Source organism: Esox lucius, chromosome 2, assembly GCF_011004845.1.
Source record: "Esox lucius isolate fEsoLuc1 chromosome 2, fEsoLuc1.pri, whole genome shotgun sequence".
Taxonomy (NCBI): Eukaryota; Metazoa; Chordata; class Actinopteri; order Esociformes; family Esocidae; genus Esox; species Esox lucius.
This window is the reverse complement of record NC_047570.1, coordinates 31,177,025-31,199,063: the sequence shown is the minus strand read 5'-3', so window position 1 is coordinate 31,199,063 and position 22,039 is coordinate 31,177,025. Positions and strand designations below refer to the sequence as shown.

The 22,039-nt window shown below is 47.3% G+C and overlaps 1 protein-coding gene across 4 annotated transcripts in view; it reads right to left on the bottom strand.

Annotated features, from left to right (window-relative positions):
• mpped2a (metallophosphoesterase domain containing 2a) overlaps positions 1–22,039 on the bottom strand; it is a 47,761-nt gene that overhangs the window by 4,908 nt on the left and 20,814 nt on the right. For 3 of the 4 annotated variants that reach the window (XM_029125619.2, XM_029125618.2, XM_029125621.2), the window contains 2 exons: positions 17,877–18,102; positions 16,112–16,126 (listed from right to left, as the gene is read on the bottom strand). In XM_029125619.2, the coding sequence (XP_028981452.1) occupies positions 16,112–16,126; positions 17,877–18,102 (241 nt within the window). The remainder of the gene's footprint in view (positions 1–16,111; positions 16,127–17,876; positions 18,103–22,039) is intronic. The other variant, XM_029125624.2, reaches the window with a different exon arrangement.

Below are 22,039 nucleotides of genomic sequence, written 5' to 3'. Positions count from 1 at the left end.
CCCTGTCTTCTGTCCTCTGCTCCCTGTTCACGTCCTTATCCTCCTCTTTCTCCTCCTCTGCCTGTATCATTCTTACTCTCCTCTTCCTGTCTTTTCTCCTCCTCTCCCTGTTTCCATCCTATGCTCCTCTTCCTCAGTCGTTCTCCTCTCCTTTTCCTGTCTTTCTCCTCTCCTCTTCCCGTCTTGTGCCAGTCCTCCTCTGCTTTCAGTAAGTGGAGCTAACGCTGACAACCTCCTATCTCCCTATCTGCGGCTCTCCCTTTCTTCCACATGCACGTTCTCCCCCTCTAACCCCAAAAACGAACCCATCATTTTAAAAGGTGTCTGGACATTTTGGGGAGGTCCTCACAAGTGTAGTAATATACTTACACACACACGCGCGCACATGCACAGAGAGGCATTGTGTGTCTAGGGGTGAAGCACGGGGCTGCCGTGCGACGCTTCACATTGTCCTACTGACCACCTGCTCTTACAGCTCTTACAGAGAGGGGGAGCAGGGGTAGAAAAGAGAGGAAGGGAGAGAGCGTGCGAGAGACAGGGAAAGATCTGGACTATGCACTCTGTGCCGGCCCAGTGATCCATCGTGTGCGACCTCTCTGTCAGAGCAGCCCAGGGGTCAGTGTGGGAGGGGCCTAATTGATCTAGCTGTCAGGACCAATGAGCAAGGCCATGTTAATGGGACTTTTATAAGCCCCGAGGGACATCGCCTGACACACTGCCGACTAGACCAGACAGAGTGTGTGTGTGTTAGCGTGTAGATTGTGTATAGTATGTAAACAGCTCAGTGTGCGTGTGTGTGTGTTTGGCTTTAGTTTGGCCTTGTTGGCGTGTGAGAGCAGTTGCAGAGCCCAGGTAGCCTGCTTAATGGGAGGCCAGTGGACACTGTGGCTGTGGTCTGATAAATGACCAGTCATCACCAAGGCCACCTCCGCCCGCCTTTGGGACGAGGTGCAGGGGGAGGTACAGGTTACAGGGTGTAAAGTGGACTAGCTGGGTGCTTGTGTGTGTAAAGGGCTGTATGCGTGTGTGTGTGTGTGTGTGTGTGCATAGGGTTGTTAATGCGTTTCTTCATGTGTGTACACATTTATGTAGTGTGTGTGTGTGTGCGCGAGTAGTTTGTGTGTGTGTGTGAGATCGGTCTCCACTGCCTCGGTGCTAATAACCTGTGCCTGGTGACTGATGGAGTGTGGGATGGATTCATCTAACAGCGGTCACACAGCCAAACGGTCAGGCGCTAAGGTTTAGCCATCAGAGTTACCATCTAACCTAACAGGCTACATCCACAGGGACAACACACACGCGCGCGCGCACCCACACCCACACCCACACCCACAGTGGTTTTACTATCAAGGTGAGGACTGCATATTACCTTACCCTAAACTTAACCTTTAACCTATTCCTAAACTTGACCCCAAGTCAGATAAAGGTTCTAGTCAAAAAGCGTACTGGCCAAATGTCTTGACGTTGCATGATTCTCCTTGTTTTACTATCATTGTGAGGACCAAGGTAAAAACACACACACCAGCTATCGTTCACATGCTCCATAGAACACTCTTCTAACACCACCCATATATCCGAGCTTCTCCCCCTGCTACAACAAACACAGCTGGCCACGACACTTTCCCAACTCTTACCCTCACCGTGGTAGAGAGAGGGAGACAAAGAGGGATGAAGAGAGGGATGGAGGAGAGAGATAATTATAAAGACGTGTGTGTGTGTGTGTGTGTCTGTATGAGAGAGAGAGGTTGAGAAAAGGTAAGAGAAGAAGAGACTGAGCTGCTAACATGGTGGCTGGGGAATGAAATGAGAGCGGACAAGATCAGACAGTAGCCGTCACAGCGGAACAGCCGTCATTAAACCCCCAGCCCCCCACCCCACACGGTCTCCTCTCCCCAGGGAGATCCCGGCACTCAGAGCAGCACATAGGATTCATCCAGACACAACCATCAAAGACCATCGTCTCCCAGTGTCTGTCCTATGACAATCTGAATATATAAGCAAGTGTGTGTGTGTGTGTGTGTGTGTGTTTCTGTGCAGGAGTGAAAGAAATAAAGTGAGAGAGAGACTCTAAAGGCAGAGTGGAATGGTGTATATGAGTTTGGGACTGACGGAGATTGTGACTACAAGGCCTCATGGCCCAGTATCCACGAGTGAAACATTCATTGCTGAAGGCTGGAGGCCAGTGTGTGACACATGCGGGTCACAGAGTGGAGTGGCGGGATTTGAACCCTTAACCTCTTCCTCTAAAGGTTCTGGGACCCCTTTTAAACATTTAACGAGCACTACACAGCCCTCACACACTAACAGGAGCCACAGAGACAGGCGCTGGGTACTAAGGAGAACCTCAGTGTTCCATCAACTGGCGACAGACAGCTCAGGGTCAAAGTCAAAGCGTGCTTTGAAGTAATGTGGAAGTACTTTCTTTTTCTTTAACTCTCCAGCGGTCTACAGATATAAACTTAGGATGTAGTCAAGGCTTTTGATTGGAAGAGATATCGAAATGCAGGGAAAGAAATGCTCTGTACAGCTCTTTGTCGTTTAGAAATGATTATGGGTTTACGAGGGAGAGAGAGAGCATGTTAACATCCATGTGAGTGTGTGTGTGCTCGTCTGTCCGTCTGTGTGTGTCAGAGGGACACAAAGACCCTGTGTCTGACCCAGCCTTCGTTATGCCGGGTCCCACTATAGGTGAGCTGGGTTAGGGGAGGGGCAATTTCTGGAAAAATAAAGACAGAGGTGTGTGTAAATGGAACGTGGCATCCTGGCACTTTGAAATATGGATCCGCCAGGAAGCTAGACCTGGGAGAAACCTTAGATGCCTCTGGTGACGGGGGGACGGGGACGGGGGGGGGCGGGAGGCACAGCCAGGTCCATTCAGAGGGCTCTGTCTACGACTGGGGGCCAGGGGCCAGGGCCCATTCAACCTGCCCAAAGAACCAGAGCGGCAAGCTGGAGCTCCCATTACCTCCCCAGCCTCCCCGCCAACCCTGTTCTGTGACCTTGATTCCTGAGAACAATGACTAGCAGAGAAGGGGCTATGGAAGGTGGTGGCTGACAAGATCAATTCTCTGGGAAATAACTAAACATACCTGAGTGACAGCCACAGACTCACAAAACATACAGTACACCCTTATTTTTTACACACATGCATATCGAAAATATGCAATAATGTATTGATTGAGGCCAAGCGTGACACATATGAGGGTGACTAATTGTTATGATTACATGTTGGCGGCCCTGACAGAACAAGAGATAAACAGGCCGTTCAGAATGCAATTCATAGGAAATACGTATTTCTCTTTTCTCTCGTCAATGCATCCTATTTCCATGAAAGTGACAAGAAACATCAGGACCTACTGTCGAACCTGGTTTTTCTACTGGATTTGATTGAAGGAACACTGTGTTTGTGTTTGGTGTGTCTTTCTGTGAGCGCAGCGAGTGTGTGTACAGTGTGTGTGTGCTGTGCAGGTCAAGAGCCCAGTTTGACCATTCTCCCAGTTTGTCACACACCACTGCGAACATCCAGTAACACACCCTCACCCAGCATTGACATCACTGTGACCCATTCAAAGGGTTAGAGGTCAGAGTTGGCCTGGGACCACAGGAAGCGCCAGAGAGGGAGGTGGTCAAGAGAATGAGTGTGGGGACAGAAACATTTCTGTGGGTATTGTCTCTTCCTTACAACTACTGCCTGTTATTTAGTGAAGGTATAGAGCAGACAACAATGACAACAGATCCAGGAAGACACATGAAGTGGCATTGTTTTCTCAGGGTCTGTGTACGAGCAAACGGAACAGGGACAATGCCCAGCAAACACAAGCAAAGCGGAGTGTGTGTACAATAGACCTGGCAGAAAGACAGACAGACGCTCTCAAGGAAAACTCCATGTTAGGCCACAATGTTCCCTCAGAAAGAATGGAGGCTTAGGACTGCACGAGGCAGACACGGAAAGTAAGCATCTCAAAAATAAATGTCAGACAAACAACAAACATGTTGTTTTTCTCTGTCTGTCTGTCACACACAAACACACAGCTTCTCATAGTTGCAGATAAACGGTCTCTGTGAGGGCTGTAACCGCTCCGTTAACCCCTGTCTGCTCTACCCCACTGTGAGTCATACAATGCTCTCCATCATCAGCCATGGAAAAACACAGAAAATCTACCGTCGCTTTGAAATTGCCCCATGTGACACACAACTAGACAGAAAGACAGGCAGACAGAAAGCTAGGCAGACAGACGGACAGACAAGCCGGCAGAGAGACAGGCAGGCAGAGAGACAGACAGACAGGCAGACAGACAGACGAAATGCCCTGTACCGTTTCAGTCTGTCTTTTGAACCCGAGCTCATACATGGAAGACATCTGACACCAGCAGGACCCTGGGAGAGCAGAGGAGGGTCAGGGAGTGTGAGAACCACCTCCTATCTGGACCAGGGTGTGTGGAGAGAGTAAGAACAACTTCCTCCAGGCCACTTCCAAAGATAAGGAGGCCTTGTCTCTACAAACCAGCACTGTGTGTGTGTGCGGGTGTGTGTGCGGGTGTGTGTGTGTGTGGGGTTGGGGGGGTTTTGGGGGTTCAGAGGAAGGATGTGATCAGTGCTATCTGAATGCTATCAGCAAAGAGCAGACCAGTGTGAGGTGGCAGCTCTTATGTTTATATGTCTGCTTAACGCAGAGATTGATGGCTTGGTATAGTCAATCTTAACCTCCCTGTAGAGGGAGAAAGAGTGAGAAGACGGGACACAGGTAAAAAAAAAGAGAGATCCATCCAAAATCCCTACCAATCCATACCACTTTATAGGCCATTGTCGCAGACAGAAACTCACTCTTACTGTCCCTTCTTGTTCTTGTCTGCTCACAAGGCTCTCCTCGCAACTGGCCCTGGCTGACCTCAATCTGTATTCGATGAATCTTTCCACAAAACAAGTTAATACACTGTGTTACAAAGCAGTGAGAGTGTGACCACTCGTATCATGAGACAGGATATTGGCAACTGACACGTCTTCACGTTTGTTTGAAAATGTCTCCGTTCAAAGCTGGAGTGACGCGACAAACCACACATCTCTGTTGCCTCCGATGAATCGCTGTGTCACTCGTTCTGTAGCCCTAAAAACTCCCCAGAACAGTCCTGAGGAAGGAGTGTTTGTGTGGCCCTCTTCCATTACACTACTTTGGCCCAAGCACTTAGCATCCCTCCAGCGGCGTCCTGCCTTGTTGTCGCCGATGCCTTTATTTATTTATCCCTGCTTCTTATTTCTGTCGGGTTTTCAGCTGCGCCAGCACATCGAGTGACCTCTCCCCCCAACCCTGCTGGGAAGTATGGACAGTAGGTTCACTCCGAGCCCCAATGTGTGTCGAGAAATAGAGAAATACATGTGGTATAAGGCAGCTAGCTAATGCAGTGACGCCACACCCTGGATGCTAGCGTAACTAGCCTGAGACCAGGGGGCTTCCTGGGATATTCAAATATTTATCCTCCGGTAGCGCGATGCACAGCACGGTGCCGAAAACAAGACACACTCCTGCTGGGCCGGGGGACCTGTCACTGTGTATACACACACACACACACACACACACACACAGATAGAGAGAGGCATTCTGTACACACTAATAATCAGCCACCTACAAACACCCACTCGAGCAAACACACAGAGCAAGATTATAATAATCCACAGAGCCGCAGGGTGTTGGAAGGAAACCCACCAGGAACCAACATGACGGAGAACTTTGGGGCATCAGCCCTGCCTGAGAGGGTAACCTGGGGCTGGGGTACAGAAAGGGAGAGGCAGGGTGGGAGTGTTGTCCACACCATCCTCCTACTGGGCACCGGGACATCTTAGGCTCAGTGCCAAGGCATTATGACTGTGTTCGGTATCACTAGTCCCCCCCCCCCGAGGCAGACCCTCCAGCGCCGCCTTCACCGGTATCATCGTGGACATCTGTCTGGTTCTGGCCTCCACTAGTCTTCCCCAGGACACCCCGCTGTGCAGGTTCATTTAAGTAAGTCTCTGCCAGTACCAATAGGACAGCAGGTTCTCCTTCCTCCCAGCTCGTCACTGCCTCCTCTTGTGCGGGGCAGGCTACTGCCTCGCCTTGTTGTGTGCCGGATAACATGCTAGCGTGCAACACCCCGGGTGCAGCTAACTGCTAAATAATGCTAACGATGTGCCAACTACGTGCCTTGTTCGCCCTGGTTGACCTGCAGCGCTGGCAGCAATACTGCGGCAATTTATTTGGCAACTGGCCTGCACATGCCCCTGTCGCTAAGCTATTCATTACCGACACGACTAGCCGGCAGATTAGTCGCATTCTGTCGCAGGCTAGTCATATTCTGTTGTTTGGCGTAGCAACGCTGCTAGCTTAGAGACGCGTTATTCACAGGGGATGTGCTCCTGTCTCCGGTCTCCGTTAAGTCATGCTCGACCACCGTGGAGAGCGGGAGCCTTCGGCTGGCCTGGCGAGGCAGAGGGAGACTTACACTGTGTTTACTCAGTGGCATCATCCCTGGGCTTGTATTAATAATGGACCCACTTAGCATGCAGTGGCGCCGGGTACAGCAGGCACTGTTTATTTCACAGGTCATTAAATACACGCGGCTGCTCTAATGTTCATTACGATGGGCAGTGTCTGTGCCCCTCACTCTCCTTTCCTCTCACTCTCTGCACTTTCTCTCCCCTTCCTGCTCTCTCTCTCTCTCTCTCTCTCTCTCTCTCTCTCTCTCTGTGTGTGTCTCTAATCAGGTGGTTGAACAGGGCAGTAAAAACAAATGATCGGTGGTTTCAGAGGCTAGCATCCCTGTGGTGCCCACACACGCGCGCTTGCGTAAACACACACCACAGCCATGATCCACCGCGTCCACACCGGTGCAGTGTGCTGACCCCAGGGGCGTCCGTAATGGACGGACTTGGTAGGGGGCACGTTTAACATGCAGGGTAGACTGGGCAAATAAACAGCAGCTCTGTTCTCGGTGTGTGCCGTGATGCTCTGAGTCACGACAACAGCGAGGTCCCACAGGCCTCGGCTCTGAACGGATACCCCCATTGTTACTTAAAGCCGCTGATTACTTTCAAAGGGAAAACATGCAGAGATATTCCTCGAGGAGATGAGGAAAAAACCCCAGAAACAATTAACTAAAACAACAGAGAAACATTGTGCTTAATTTAATTAATCCACTCGGAATAGCGGGATGGAGGAACAGCGCGGGCGACTGACTGCGGACTCTAGGGACAGGAGAGTTTTTTTTTGTGTATGGTGAGAAATGCTTTCAAGGAAAGTCAGATTAGATCAGATTATCCAGGGTCTTTCCACACAACCTTGTCAAGAGAAGACCCCCTGGTGGAAACTCAGACCCAGTCCTATATGCTATATAGTGACTACATGTAGAGGGAAGACATGCATCAGTGCTGAGGAAAAGGGTTTGTGGTGACTGGTTCCTATTCATTTTTCTACACTCAAAATGCTGTGATGTCCAATTTTGCAATTATGGCTTTGCCTTATTGTCAAAACTCCACAACAGGTTTGGGTGGTTCAAAGATCAAGACGCGTCCTCCAACGCACGTCTCCCCAAAGCTGTTCCGCTTTTTATCGTGCTGTTGAATTAGCCAGTACATACAGTATGAACTCGGAGGAGAATGCATTCTCCAGACAACAACCAACGTTTGAGCTTGCAGGCACCCAACCTAGTAGTTGCTAGATGATGAGACGAGGCAACCCTGTCAGAAATCCCACCCATCTAATCCAGACACAGCTGAGCCAATCTGCGCTGCCCTAATGTAGAACCCACCGCGTTCAGTGTGCTGAGACCAGGACTTGAACTCATCGCCAAAACGGCACAACTGTTCTGCGTGGCAGTGACTCAGACTGCAGTGCCACCCTGGAGCCCGATTAATGACTACTACTCTGAGCTTTCTGGACTGAGCTTTTTGGTGTCCAAAGCCGCTGAGGCATCATCCAAGTTGGTGGGAAAGGAGGAGAAGTCCACCTGGCTGTTTCCTAGATTTGCCCTCAACAAGGTCATGAGCAGACACCAGCAGCATTCAGAGACTTGCCAGGTTGGTTAACCTGCGTTGATATATTTCTTGTTAATAATTATTTTGCTCTTGAAGAGCTTTGAGATTTACTGAAAGGCACTGTAGACGTTCAGTAAACAACTATTCATTCTATCCATGATCACTGGTGGACCATCTCTGAGACATCCACTCTGCGTGGCTGAGTCGACCGCCCCCTCCCACCAGCCCCCCACCGCCACTTGAGCGACCGGCTGCTGGTCTCCTTTGCCTAGGCTAGCACTGGCCTCTGTGGAGGGCTCTGGGAAGCACAGAGGGACGCGGCTTGCTAATTAATGTCGACATGGCCCTCGCTCCTGCCTGTCTAGGGCCAAAGGTCACCACGCAATCAGTGACACAAGCAGGTAAGCCAACCGGCATCTGTCCAGGGAGCTGAAAGACACATCACCCCGCCCCCCCCCACCCCACCCCACTAGCCTCTTCCCTCTTCCTTTCTTTTCTTCTCCCACGTATTCTCCGCTTCTCTGAGGTAGTGTGAGGAGAAAACGGAAAAACACGCTCGCCCCCCCCCCCACTCGCTCCTTTCTATGGCTTTTTCTCCCTCCTCTTTCGTTTGTTTTCTCCCCTCCCCCACTCTGTTCCTTATGAACTGAGAAGGAGCCATTGAGCCTGTTTCTTCTCTCAGCGGTCTGTTTGTCAGGGAAACGGGCTCTCCACATCATTTGCCCACTCGACGACAGAGGAGGAAAAGAATGGAACAGAGAAAGAAAGCAGGAGAAAAGAAGTGGAGGAAGAGGCAGGCCTGGTAGACTGAAGGAGAAGGATATCTATAGGAAACATGTGCTTGTGAGGCCTCTGAATACCACGGGGGAAATAAAACCAAATCTAAACCAAATCGTAATTCACGGGTTAAAATGTATTCCTTTGTCATCATGTTATGTAAAGGAATCATGTTTGTAAGCTGCCATTAACGGCTCATTACATTTCATTTCATCACTTCCGGTGTAGAAATGAACTAAAACAACCATCCACTCAACAACCGGAAGCGCAGCTGGGGGATGTACACAAAGAAACGACATTGTGATGGATTGACTCAATTGATGCTATAGCCGTAAATTGGGATAAATTGGCCCATTAATAAAAATAACCATTTAAATGATTTCAAACCTCATATATCTCACATTTCTCTGGTATAGACTACTTACCATAATGAACAATATAAGCAAAGTCTGAAGTCGGTTTAGTGGACATTGATTATTTTTTGGTTTATCACCACAGCTCGACTTTAAAGAGTGCCACATCTTTTATATCTCACCTGAAACCCGAAGACTTTATTATTAATAATACTATTATTATTCATTCTAACACAGTTAAAAAGTCAAAGAGCACTGATTCCAGTAGATGGACAGGCACTCAGTGTACAACATGAAGTGAAAGGCTGCATATTGCAATGGAATGTGCATGACACTGAATTGGAAAACTGGGGTTAAACTCTGGTTGTTTTTAAAGCAGCCATTCAACGGGACCAGATTTCCATGTTCTCAGAGGGTCGGTCGGTGCTGAAGACATTGGTCATGGTCAAAATAAAGGATTGATCATAGAGAACAGGGCCTCTCTCACAGCAGCTCCAGCCTTACATCTGTCTCTCTGTGTCCTCTTCAAAGAAAAGAGCTCGTCAACACCTCGACAGGGCTGGCTGATCCACACACACACACACACCCAGATCCACACACACACACACACACCCAGATCCACACACACACACACACACCCAGATCCACACACACACACACACACACACACCCAGATCCACACACACACACACACACCCAGATCCACACACACACACCCAGATCCACACACACACACACACACCCAGATCCACACACACACACACACACACCCAGATCCACACACACACACCCAGATCCACACACACACACACACACACACACAGCCTCTAGAGTCGAGGGAAGATCTAGATCCACAGATTTAGGATCAGTTTACTAATCCCAAACCATGGCATAGCTGACCTTAGATCAGGGTCGAGGGTAACGTCATCCAAGCCCCTCTCAGCCTCTATCCTCTCTCCCACCTGTTGTTCTGAGCCAAGCTGGGCAACAGCGCCCCAAACCCAAGTCCCACTAAACAGAACAATGTCCGTACCCTCTTCTCAGGGTCAGGAGCTGTTACAGCAGGATCAAGAGAGGGAACGCAAATCTCTGTGCTCATATGGGCACAGTGAAATATTAATAGTGATAACAATTAGGAAAATATTTAAAATAATAATAATACATTTAAAGTGCCTTTAAAAGCATTGTGTTGCTATATGCTGCAGCATTGTGCAAAAGTGACGTTCTAGCAGCTTCACCAGAATCTGGAAAAAATTTAATAAAAATGTCCATCCTAAATTAATTCACAAGATGGAAAGTAGCAGAACTGTCATTTATTTCGAAGGATGCATTCATTAAAGGCTGCACTGGACGCTCAATGGCTCTGTAGCTAAGAAAGTTTTGCGAGTGTGCAAAAACACGTAAGAAGTCCTTCTCCTTTCTTGACTCCCTCGTTGATTAGTGGTTTTTCTCCCGTTATCTGATAGGCTGCAAAGTTGCAGTTAGTGTCTCTTGACTGAGCAAGGCCACGGGCTAAAACCTAAGCGCTACTGGGTAGTCGACAAAACCACAAATGGCACTGAACGGCAAGCGATTGCAGGGCCTAAAATTGTCGCAGCGTGGGCAACCATAGTCTGTGAGCCTTTTTATCCATTATCCATCACTAATGGGTGTGTGAAAGTGTTTATATCAACCAGATTAACTTTATGAAGCCCTTGTAGCATCTGCGGTTGTCACAAAATGCTTCTACAGATACCCAGCCTAAAATGCCAAAGAGCAAACAATATGATGTCGAAGCACATTGGCTAGAAAAAACTCCCTAGATAGGCTGGAACTTTGGAAGAAACCTAGAGAGGAGCCAGGCTCTGGGAGGTGGCCAATCCTATACTGGCTTCGCAGGCTAGAGATCATAAGTACATGACCTTTTGAGGCCACATCGTTCATCAGGATATTAAAGCTGTCAGACAACCAGTGTGGGTCTACAGTACTGCACCATACAGTAGCTGAAATGAAAGCCAATGCCTCAGCCGCAAACAGAGTCTGATTACAGTGAGAAAAGAACTCCTAGACATTCCCATTCACCACAGATATAATTGCTCTTATTATCCTTAGTGGGGGTAATGTGAGAACAGACCTTAAACAGGCCATTACCTGACCACGGTGAACCATTCATGGAACACCTCGAGCCCAAACACTGTCAACAAAGGGATAATACTGGCAGTGAAATAATCGTAATCGTAATCCAATGCCCTCAAATCACTGCCCAAAACACACCAGCTCCAACATAGTGTAAGTTCTAAAGTGTAGCCTAAGCATGATGAAAAAGGAGTTTGGCTGAGTCAGCCATTTTCCATGACCGTTTTTGATGGAGTTGTTGAGTGTGTTTTCTGCCAGACCCCTCGTTCTGTGTGTGTGTGTGTGTGTGTATATATGTCTGTGTGTGTGTGTGTCTGTGTGTGTGTGAGTGAGTAATGTACAGGGATCCATTGGAGGGGGTTTATTAAACGGTAGCTAGTGGACATCACTCTTCCTCTGACAGATTGGGGCTGACCCTGGGGAGAGGAGACAGAGGAGGGAGAGGAGGTCTACAGCATGGGCTAGGAAGAGAACCTGTATGTGGGTGGGTGGGTGTGTGTGTGTGTGTGCGTGAGAGAGAGAGTGTGCACAGATTTCTGATGTGTGTATGATGGTTATGTGTCTTTGAGTCGGTACTGTGTGTGTGTGTGTGTGTGTGTGTGAGGTGGGGGTCGTTCACCGTCTGTGTAGTTCTGTGAACCGTCACGGTGCAGAAAGCGAGGGCGCAATGACAAATCCATCACTTAACCCCCTCATTCACTCTGCTGACACAGTCTGGGAAACACATTCCACCAAACCCCCCTCCCCCACCCCACTCACAGCCCTCTGACCCCCCCCACCTCCCTGGAATACCCTCCCCTCCCCGCGGCCCCCCCTCTTCCCAGCCTTCAACCAGTGTGTGTGCTGCGGCAGGCCAAATCCCCCTGAAAGAGTAACCTGACCACTGCCCAGGATACCCAGACCTCAGGATGTACTGTACAGGGATGGGGGGGGGGGGGGGGGGGGGCTTAGAGTGGGGAAGGGAATAAGAGACAAGGCCAAAAAATCTACTGGGTCTCACAACGGTCTGTTGCCTTGTCTGTGCTTTTGTGATGGATCACGTAAATTGACCGTGGGGTTTAGACGTCTGCATGTTGTCATAGTTTTGGAAAGGGAAAAAGAGAGGTGGAGTGTGTTAGTGTGTGTATGTGTGTGTTCAGGGCAGGCAGCCAGGACAAACTGGAAGAGGCTGGCGCCTAGAAGAAGTGACTTGGGGGCTATTTAGCCAACACTGACACACACAGGTTCTCAATGGCATGAACCTCCAATCACAAACACGCAGCCTGCAGCGCCATCCAACTATACATGTCACTGTATAAAAGATGTTGTTGAAGCCTTCACCAACTATACCTATAAAAATTTCAGCATCAACCAACTATGCAATCATTTCACTCTATAAAATCTTTGCCTCACAGCAAACCCAGAAATGTCACTGGAACACACCCACTGCCCTCTACCCCGAACCCAGAGACATCTATAGAACACACCCACTGCCCTCTAGCCTGAACCCAGAGACATCTCTAGAACACACCCACTGCCCTCTAGCCTGAACCCAGAGACATCTATAGAACACACCCACTGCCCTCTACCCTGAACCCAGAGACGTCTCTAGAACACACCCACTGCCCTCTACCCTGAACCCAGAGACATCTATAGAACACACCCACTGCCCTCTACCCTGAACCCAGAGACATCTCTAGAACACACCCACTGCCCTCTAGCCTGAACCCAGAGACATCTATAGAACACACCCACTGCCCTCTACCCTGAACCCAGAGACGTCTCTAGAACACACCCACTGCCCTCTACTACGAACACAAAGACATCTATAGAACACACCCACTGCCCTCTACTACGAACCCAGAGACATCTATAGAACACACCCACTGCCCTCTAGCCTGAACCCAGAGACATCTCTAGAACACACCCACTGCCCTCTAGCCTGAACCCAGAGAGATCTATAGAACACACCCACTGCCCTCTACCCTGAACCCAGAGACATCTATAGAACACACCCACTGCCCTCTACCTCATACCCAGAGACATCTCTAGAACACACCCACTGCCCTCTACCCCGAACCCAGAGACGTCTCTAGAACAAACCCACTGCCCTCTACCTCATACCCAGAGCCATCTCTAGAACACACCCACTGCCCTCTACCTCATACCCAGAGACATCTCTAGAACACACCCACTGCCCTCTACCCTGAACCCAGAGACATCTATAGAACACACCCACTGCCCTCTACCCTGAACCCAGAGACATCTATAGAACAAACCCACTGCCCTCTACCTCATACCCAGAGACCTCTCTAGAACACACCCACTGCCCTCTACCCTCAATACATACCCTAACATACCCATGAATCCCTGCTATAGTACCTCCACATCAGCTTGCTGAATAAGAGAGTTTTCCTGAAAGCTCCAGAGAAAGACGGAGAGGTGAGGCGTGTGTGTGTGTGTGTGTGTGTGTGTGAGGGGTCTGGTTTTCACAACCAGGATGTTCCCCAACAAAAGGCCACTTCCTGACAGAGAAGGAGAGGTAGTCGGGAATGCTGTTGGGAATGCTGATGGGAAAGCTGAGAACTCCCAGGGAGAAAGGGAGCGCAAGAAACCAAACCCAAGTGCATCAAGCATCCACAGAAAACCTGGTCATAACACACTTCTTTACAGTATTGTATTAAACCAGGGGCAAGGACACATATCATATGTAGGCACATTCTGAGGCTGACCTTTCCATAGGAACATTTACAAAGGAATGAATAAAAAAAAGCTGCATATGAGACCTGCAGTTTTCCCTATAGTAGGAAACGAAGAGCTAAGTCAACCACAGCCTCCTCAGTGACACCTTCCAGAATGTTCCCTCACTAAATGCCACCAAGCAACTATTACAAATACAAACAGGCCTTGATTGCCAGTCATGAGTTAACTGGACCTAAAGAACAGTCTTTAACCTAAGGGTTAACTACTCCCTGGGGACCAAGGGGTACTCCTGAAGTGTAGTAGGAGGAGATCATGGAGGTTAATCCCTGTAGAGAGAGGAGAACATGGAGGTGAACTCCTGTAGAGTAGAGAGAAGAGAACATGAGGGTGAACCTCTGTGGACTAGAGAGAGGAGAACACTGAGGTGAACCCCTATAAAAAGCAGAACATGGAGATGAGACAACAATGGGAGGAGGTTCACCCCGAGACCAGGGAATTCCTTTGTGGTCAAGGCCATACACACACAATGGAGTAATCCTCTGAGCAAGCTGACCCACACAAGCACACACACACACACACAATTTATTTTAAAGGTTGTGTGTGTTAACGGGCAGTGTCGCGCTCCATCTCTGGCATGAATCTGTCAGCGCAGCTTATCAGAGCTCGGAGGACCAGTCAGATTCCACCTATCAGTAGTCTGCACCCGGGGCCCCAGCTTCACGCACGCGTGTGTGTATGAGTATAACACACGTGTGTGTGTGTGTGTCTTGCATTGACATCAATGTGCACATTCATTTGTGGTTATGGGTGTAGCTTGTGTTTGTGTAGCGTGTGTGTGTATTTTGCATTAAGATCAATGTACACCTTTCCAGAGCAGCGTGTCCCTGAGGTCAAAAGCGTCTTAACCACACTTCACATCTGACACTTCTCTAGATGCCATTTACCAAAGACAAATAAACTCAACCTCATGAATATGGAAGACGGAAAAATCAATAGGTCTCAGAAAAACAGTGAGCAAAACATTTCAGTGGAAAAACTGCAATGGAAATGACCTGCTCTTTGTCTAAGGAAGAGTGATCTTACAACACTGAGTCCAGATTGGCCGTTGTCAAGCAAAACCTTTAGTACCCCAAAACATTACCAGAACCCATCTGGGGTGACGGGTCTGCGCGTGGTCACCGGATCCCTGCGGGTGTGTGTGTGTGTGTGTATGTGTGTGTGTGTGTGTGTGTGTGTGTGTGTGTAGGAATTATGAGATGTCCGTTTCATTGCCAGGGTGTCCATGTTTGGAGGGTTTGTAAATGGCATTTGGGAAATTGACTGTCTTACTGCACACTTTGGCAAGGACGCCTGCAGTCTTTGGTCGTCACTGTCAAACAAATCAGCCGTTTGCCACTTCTGTTTGGTTTCAGATTCAGCCTTAGTGGTTTGAAAAACATTTATGCTCTCCATTAGTAACGCTAGTAGAAATGGTAGTTGAATTAGTTGTAGTAGCAGCAATACCATTTTGAGTAGCATCATTAAAATTAGTGGTAGTATTAATAATAGTGGCAGTATGACAACCAGTAGCAGTATTAATAACTGTAGCAGTACTACAACCAGTAGTAATATGAATAACAGTAGCAGTACTACAACCAGTAGTAGTATTAATAACAGTAGCAGTACTACAACCAGTAGTAGTATTAATAACAGTAGCAGTACTACAACCATTAGTAGTATTAATAGAAGTACCAGGGAGTAAACCAAGAGAAATGGGATGTTGTTGCAGCGTTACTCCATGCTGGGCTACAAATTCTCTTTAGGTTGGGGAATACTGTGACAGTCAGGCCAGAGCCATATTGTATTTCTAAAAGATTTTAACCACTAGCCCATTCCCTAAACTTAACCTTACCCCAAACATAAATGAAGAATAAAAGGGTGCCATTATAAGCCAGACTCTTAGCGGTGCTATGCTCATAGCTGACCACCTAGCCAGACCACCCAGGTGTCAGAGTGTAGCTGTGGAGGGGTCAGCGTGGGGCTAAGTGAGACCTCACCCTGGACAGACACACTGCACGCCAGACCTCAGGCCACACGGACACCGGCGTGAGGGGGGGTGACAAGCTGTCCCCTCGGCCTCTCACCAGACCCCAAGCTGTCACAACAGACACTTAGCAGGTCTCTCAGTAAACACTCACCAGAGAGGGAACAGGCTGCCTCTCAAAACGGAGACATAAGGAAAGACAGAGAGAGAGAGAGAGAGAGAGAAAGAGAGAGAGGGGAAAAAAGAGTCAGTGAGTGGATGTGTAATCACAGCAGCAATATACGTGACCCCTGTTGCCATTAGCAGGGGGCACCAAATACAGCACACAACATTGTCATTATATATTTTCCCTTGTCATTCTCACTTGTAACTGTTTTTAAATCACCGTACATATCCCACAATATAACATTCTAAATGCCTTGATCCTTCATTTAAAACCGTAAAAAAAAAATTACTTGCTTTGTGCAATCCATACAAATGTTTCCTATGCCAATAAAGCCCTTCAAATTTTAGATGAGAGGAAAAAAAAGAAAGAGCAAATATTGTAAGAGCCAGAGCACACGAGAGAAATAAAAAGCAGAGTGGGAGAGAGAGAGAAAGAAAAAAAGAGAGACACAGAGGCAGAAATCCCAGCCCTTGGGTCTCCCCCCTATGTGTTTCCTGGTCTGCTGTAGTGTCTGTGATGTCTGTGATGTCTGTGGAATTCTGTATGGTCAACCCTCTGCCCCCCACCACTTCCCTGACCTAGCTGCTAAACAGCTAATTATAGCCCACCACAGGATGGAGATGACCTGGTTACCTATTTAAAGAGAACCTGTGAGAAACTCACTACAGTGAACCAAGAGGGAAACACCAGGCCACAGGAAGCAAGAACAACATCACACTGCTATTAAAAGACACAGCTGTAAACATGGACACACACACACACACGCACACGCATCCATGTTTACACACACACACACACACACATAACCAACACACACACATCCCCAACACACACACACATAACCCCCCCCACACACAAAACCACTCCACACACACATAACCAACACACACACATCCACTCCACACACACATCCCCAACAAACACACATCCACTCCACACACACATAACCAACACACATCCTCAACACACATACATAACCAACACACACACACATCCACTCCACATACACACATCCTCAACACACACACACATCCACTCCACATACACACATCCTCAACACACACACATCCTCAACCCACACAAACCTACACAAACACCTCCAACACACATCCTCAAAACACAAGTGTCCCCAACACAAACAAACACACATACCCATAAAACACACATTGCCAACACAAACACATCGCCAACACGCCCACACATACACACACACACACACACACAACCATAAAACACACATTTCCAACACAAACACATCTCCAACTCACACACATCTCCAACTCAAACACATCTCTAACACACACACACATCTCCAACACACACACACAAACACCACCTGAGAGGTCTATTGATAGTGTCCCAGTACCACACGTATCACTTCACCTCCATGTTAAAACACAGGTGTTATTTAAGCTGGGATTCTTTGCGTAAAGTGTGTGGTGTGTGTGTGTGTGTTGGGATCGGCACTGTGTGTGTTGTCAGACCACACTCTGAGACAGGGGACATGGGAGGCTGAAGGGCTGTAAAACCTCCCTCTGTGTACGTGTGTTCTGAAACGGACACGTCATTACTGAGGCTTGCACTCCACAATCAGAAATGAATTGGAGGAGTCCGTAGCATGCATGCCTTCAACACACACACACACCCACACCCACACACACACACAGGTTTAGCTGGTGGGGATTTGATGACAACGTTAAAGATTGAAGTTCCAAGCCCTGAAAAAGTCAACAGTGATCCCTCGTCTCATTACCATGGGGTCCCGTAGATCCGGAAGCCCTTGACTGTGACGTCAGAGTCCTGGAGGTACACACAGTTGGTGAGGAGGTCCTGGACATCATCGAAGTCCTCTGGCTTCAGTTTGGACACTGAGGGAAAGCGGTAGTAATCCTGCTTGACCAGCTCAGCCATAAAGTCCTTATCGAACGTCAGCTCGTGGTTCCCCGCTATCACCACCTTGAACTCATACGGTAGACCACCTGGATAGGAATAGCAAAGAATACGCAGGGTCAGAGAGAGAGAAAATTTGAAATAGCAAAAGAGAGCGAGAGATTTACAGGGAGAGATGAAATGCAGAGGGCGCTGAAAAGGTGAGAGGCGCTGCGGAAACAAAGGTGCCAGAGGGTTTGGTCAGCAACACCACAGACAGTTGACACGATGCCACTTGAGTAATGGTCTCTGGTTTTGTCCAAATACAATGTGCGTGACAGTAAGTGTGTTTTCCTGTATATTTCTGCGTGTGAGCGTGTGTGTTTTTGTGGGTGAGTGTGTCAATTATGTATGTGTGTGTGCGTGTATGTTTATGTGTGAGGGTGTTTGTGTGTTTTTGAGTGAAAGTGCGCGTGCCTGTCTGTAAGAGGGCTAACTCGGCCATACCATCTCCGACGCAGTTCCAACCTCACCATGTCAACAATGTCTCCATTCACAGCGTTCAAGAAAACAGCATCAAATTGGAGAAAAGTACAGGTTTTGAAAAGCCACATTCAGCCAATCCAAAGGGCTATGTGTACAATACAGAGGTGAAGGCTCTGCTTGACCCTCACAGGCCACCGTCTATTGGTGCTTATATGTGAGGCCTTCAGAGCTGTAAACCCTGAAGCGAACCTAAATAGGGAAGAACATCCATTAGTGTCTCCGCCACCTCATCTTTCAATTTCTGCGTCGCCGTTTCTAGTCTCCTCTGTGCTTTGTCCCGCTGCCCTCTCCCATTGGACAGGTAACGCACTCCTTTATTCCCACAGATTGAGTACTCAACCCTGGCTTTTGACTCCCCCAACTCCCTCCTGCTTTCCTCTTGTTCTGTTCTTCACTCCATCCCTCACTCTTTTCTCCATCGCCCTTCTCCTCGCAGTCTGCGGCAGGGTATATGGTATGACCGTGATGACTGATAGATGACAGTCCGCCCACGGAGATTCGCTTATTCGCCTCTTTTCCTCTCTTTTCATCCTATTTTTCCATGACTTTTCACTTCCTTTTTTCTGTTGCTGCACAGTATATATCAATATGCTTGATGTTAAGAGTCAGAAAGCTAATAGAATGGGTGGACTATTTAATGGATCAAGGGGGTTATTTAATAGAATGAGGGGATTATATCTATGGACTATGTATGATCAATTACTATGTATATGGATTTGTCTTCTGCTTTCAATTATAGTATTCAGTATTCAGGTCAGAAACTTGTGAAAATGCAACTGCAGTACTACAGAGAAGTCCACGATAATTCAGCCATTTAATCTGTCAAACACAATTGGGAACTTTTCTGTATTTTCATCTGCAATGTGTGTGTGTGTGTGTGTATGTTGTGTTAGTGATGATAAATAAATAAACAGTAATCTTAAGTGTAACTATTTCTGTGTAGGAGGATGTCAAATAGTGTGTGTCTGTGTGTGTGTGTTTGTGCCTGTGTGACCTAAAGCTGAAAATGAAAGACTCTGGGTCTGGGGCGGTTTCATTCTCTCTCTTCTAAATTAGCTCTAGTAGCGTCTCTGGATCATAAATTCCCATCTAACCCTGTAAGTCTGTTCCATCTCTGAGTCCCACTGCCTCTAACTGCCTCCCAGATCCATTTACCTTCCTTTATTAGCTACAGACAGAGAGAGAGATGGAGAGAGAGAGAGCGAGAGAGAGAGAGAGAGAGAGAAAGACAGAGAGAAAAGAGTGATGTTGTATACCATAAACCCCCTGGGTTCTGTCACATTTTGTTGTTACAACGTGGGCTCGAAATATATTTAATTTAGATTTTTTTTTTCACTGACCAAAAAATCTAATACTCACTAACGTCAAACTGAAAATAAAATGTGACTAAGACTTACACATGAAGAAGTGTAGTCGTTGGGTGAGTACAACCCCCTTTAGCAAACCTAAATGACTGCAGTTCAAGTTTTACAATAACACGTTAAATGGACTCAGTGAGAAATAATAGGGGTTGACATGATTGTTGAAATACTACCTTCTTGTCTAAACCCTGGACAATCAACATGCATAAGGCCCCTATGTATTCAAGTATTGAATTTCAAGCCTTATGACGAAGAGCAGTGATTGGCAGATAATGATGATAAAGCACACTTTAATTAAACTCTTGAAGCACGGTGAAGTCAATAATTAAGCTGTGGGTTACTGTACAATGCAGCAGAATGGCTGTGGCAACTGTTGGGTGGCACGTTCTCTTCAAAGACATTTCGCTGCATTTCTGCCGCTTCTGGTGGGCACTTGGTGTGCGGTAACCAAGGGGAAACGAAGAGATGCAACTAGACACTGGAACACACGGGAGAGCCTGCCTCTTGTAAGATATCAATATGTGTCTCTGCCAGGACCAGAGGGGACACTGGACATAGTCAACCCACACCAGCAAGCCCATGTCTGGATAGAACGGCCGATGGAGGCAAGGCGGGGGCAAAGCTGAGCCTCGGGAAGCTTGCGGCTTCTCGGGTCAAGTCGTCGGGCAGCCCGTCAACGCCGACAGGTGCCAGGTAGAGGGGCGTTGCTGTGTCGGCCCGGAAAAACATTTTGGACTCTTTGTTGGAGAACCGCCAGAGTTTCAATCAAATCAATGTTTGTTGTAAAGAGCGGATCTCACCAGCGATTGGCTTCTCATGTAGACGTGATCTCTACATATAAAGAGGTGATCCCAGGGGTGATCTGCTACACACCTCAGGGGGTTTGGTTGGTGAAGTGATCTCAGGGGCTATTTGCTACATATGACTCCAAGAAGAGAGAGGACACTGAGAGTGAAGATCTCTGACTGCCTTTGAGGTATTACGGGTGAATGTTTTATTGATGACAAAAATTTATGTGATTGAACTAACTACACACACTAAGACATGGCTGGACACTATCATCAGTGACTGAAATTGAAATCCAAAACTACTCAGTCATTACCAGAGATTATAGTCATTAAGGTTGAGGAGATAAAATTCATATCATGTGAAAACTGACTGGCGTGTTGAGGCTAAGGCTGGATGAAGACCTCCACAAAAATAATACAACTGCCAAAAGCCTTTTAATATATTAATTAAACATTTTTGTTGTTGAAAATGTAATTTTATGTAGAAATACATCATAAAATAGCAGTAGAAATGGTTATACACCTTTTTTTGTGTTTACATTACAACTGTCGACATTACAACCGCTTTCCAACTATCTTTGATGCTCTAGCAGCAGCTGGATAGGAGCGCGCAGGTGGGGTATGGTTAGGAAGCCCACCAGCCTTCTTTGGAAGAGAAGTTCGAATGGATAAACTTGAAAAACCCCTACTGACACTCATCACATTATGTACCACAATCGAGGTGTGTACATAGACAGTCTACCAATTACATTAAACGATTTATGAAATTAGACAAATGGTAGATATTCGTCGTTATTCCCTTTTGGCCCTAAATAAATAGGCCCAGGTATCCTTTAAAAAATATTGTAGTCTCCGACTACTCATTAATTATCAAACTAACTGCGAACGCGTGGCGGCATTATCTGCTAATCTTAAATCCAATAGACAAAATACCATTTAATCTATCAACCTGATATGGTAATTCGATATGCAATTTTTTCCTATTTACTAGACTGGTCAAGCAGCCATTGTTTCTTTCTATTGGAATACTAATCTTTTCCATCTTCATTGTATTCCCTTTTATACTTTCTTTGTTGAGTCATCTAGCCTACAGCCTACAAAACCGAAAGTAAGCCAACCGTTTAAAAAACAAAACAAAAAAAAACATATAAGGGATGGAAAAACATTTGCTATTGGTGCAGAGTTGATTGGACATTTGCCTATTCAAAAAGTTGCCTACAGAAACATGCATGTCTAGACTCAATAATAACCAAAGGTTGTGCACTAATTTAATTAACCTACATGTCTATCATTAGGCTATTGCATTTTCTTTAAAAACGTTATCGCCAATGCCACAGTCTTTTTTTAAGAAG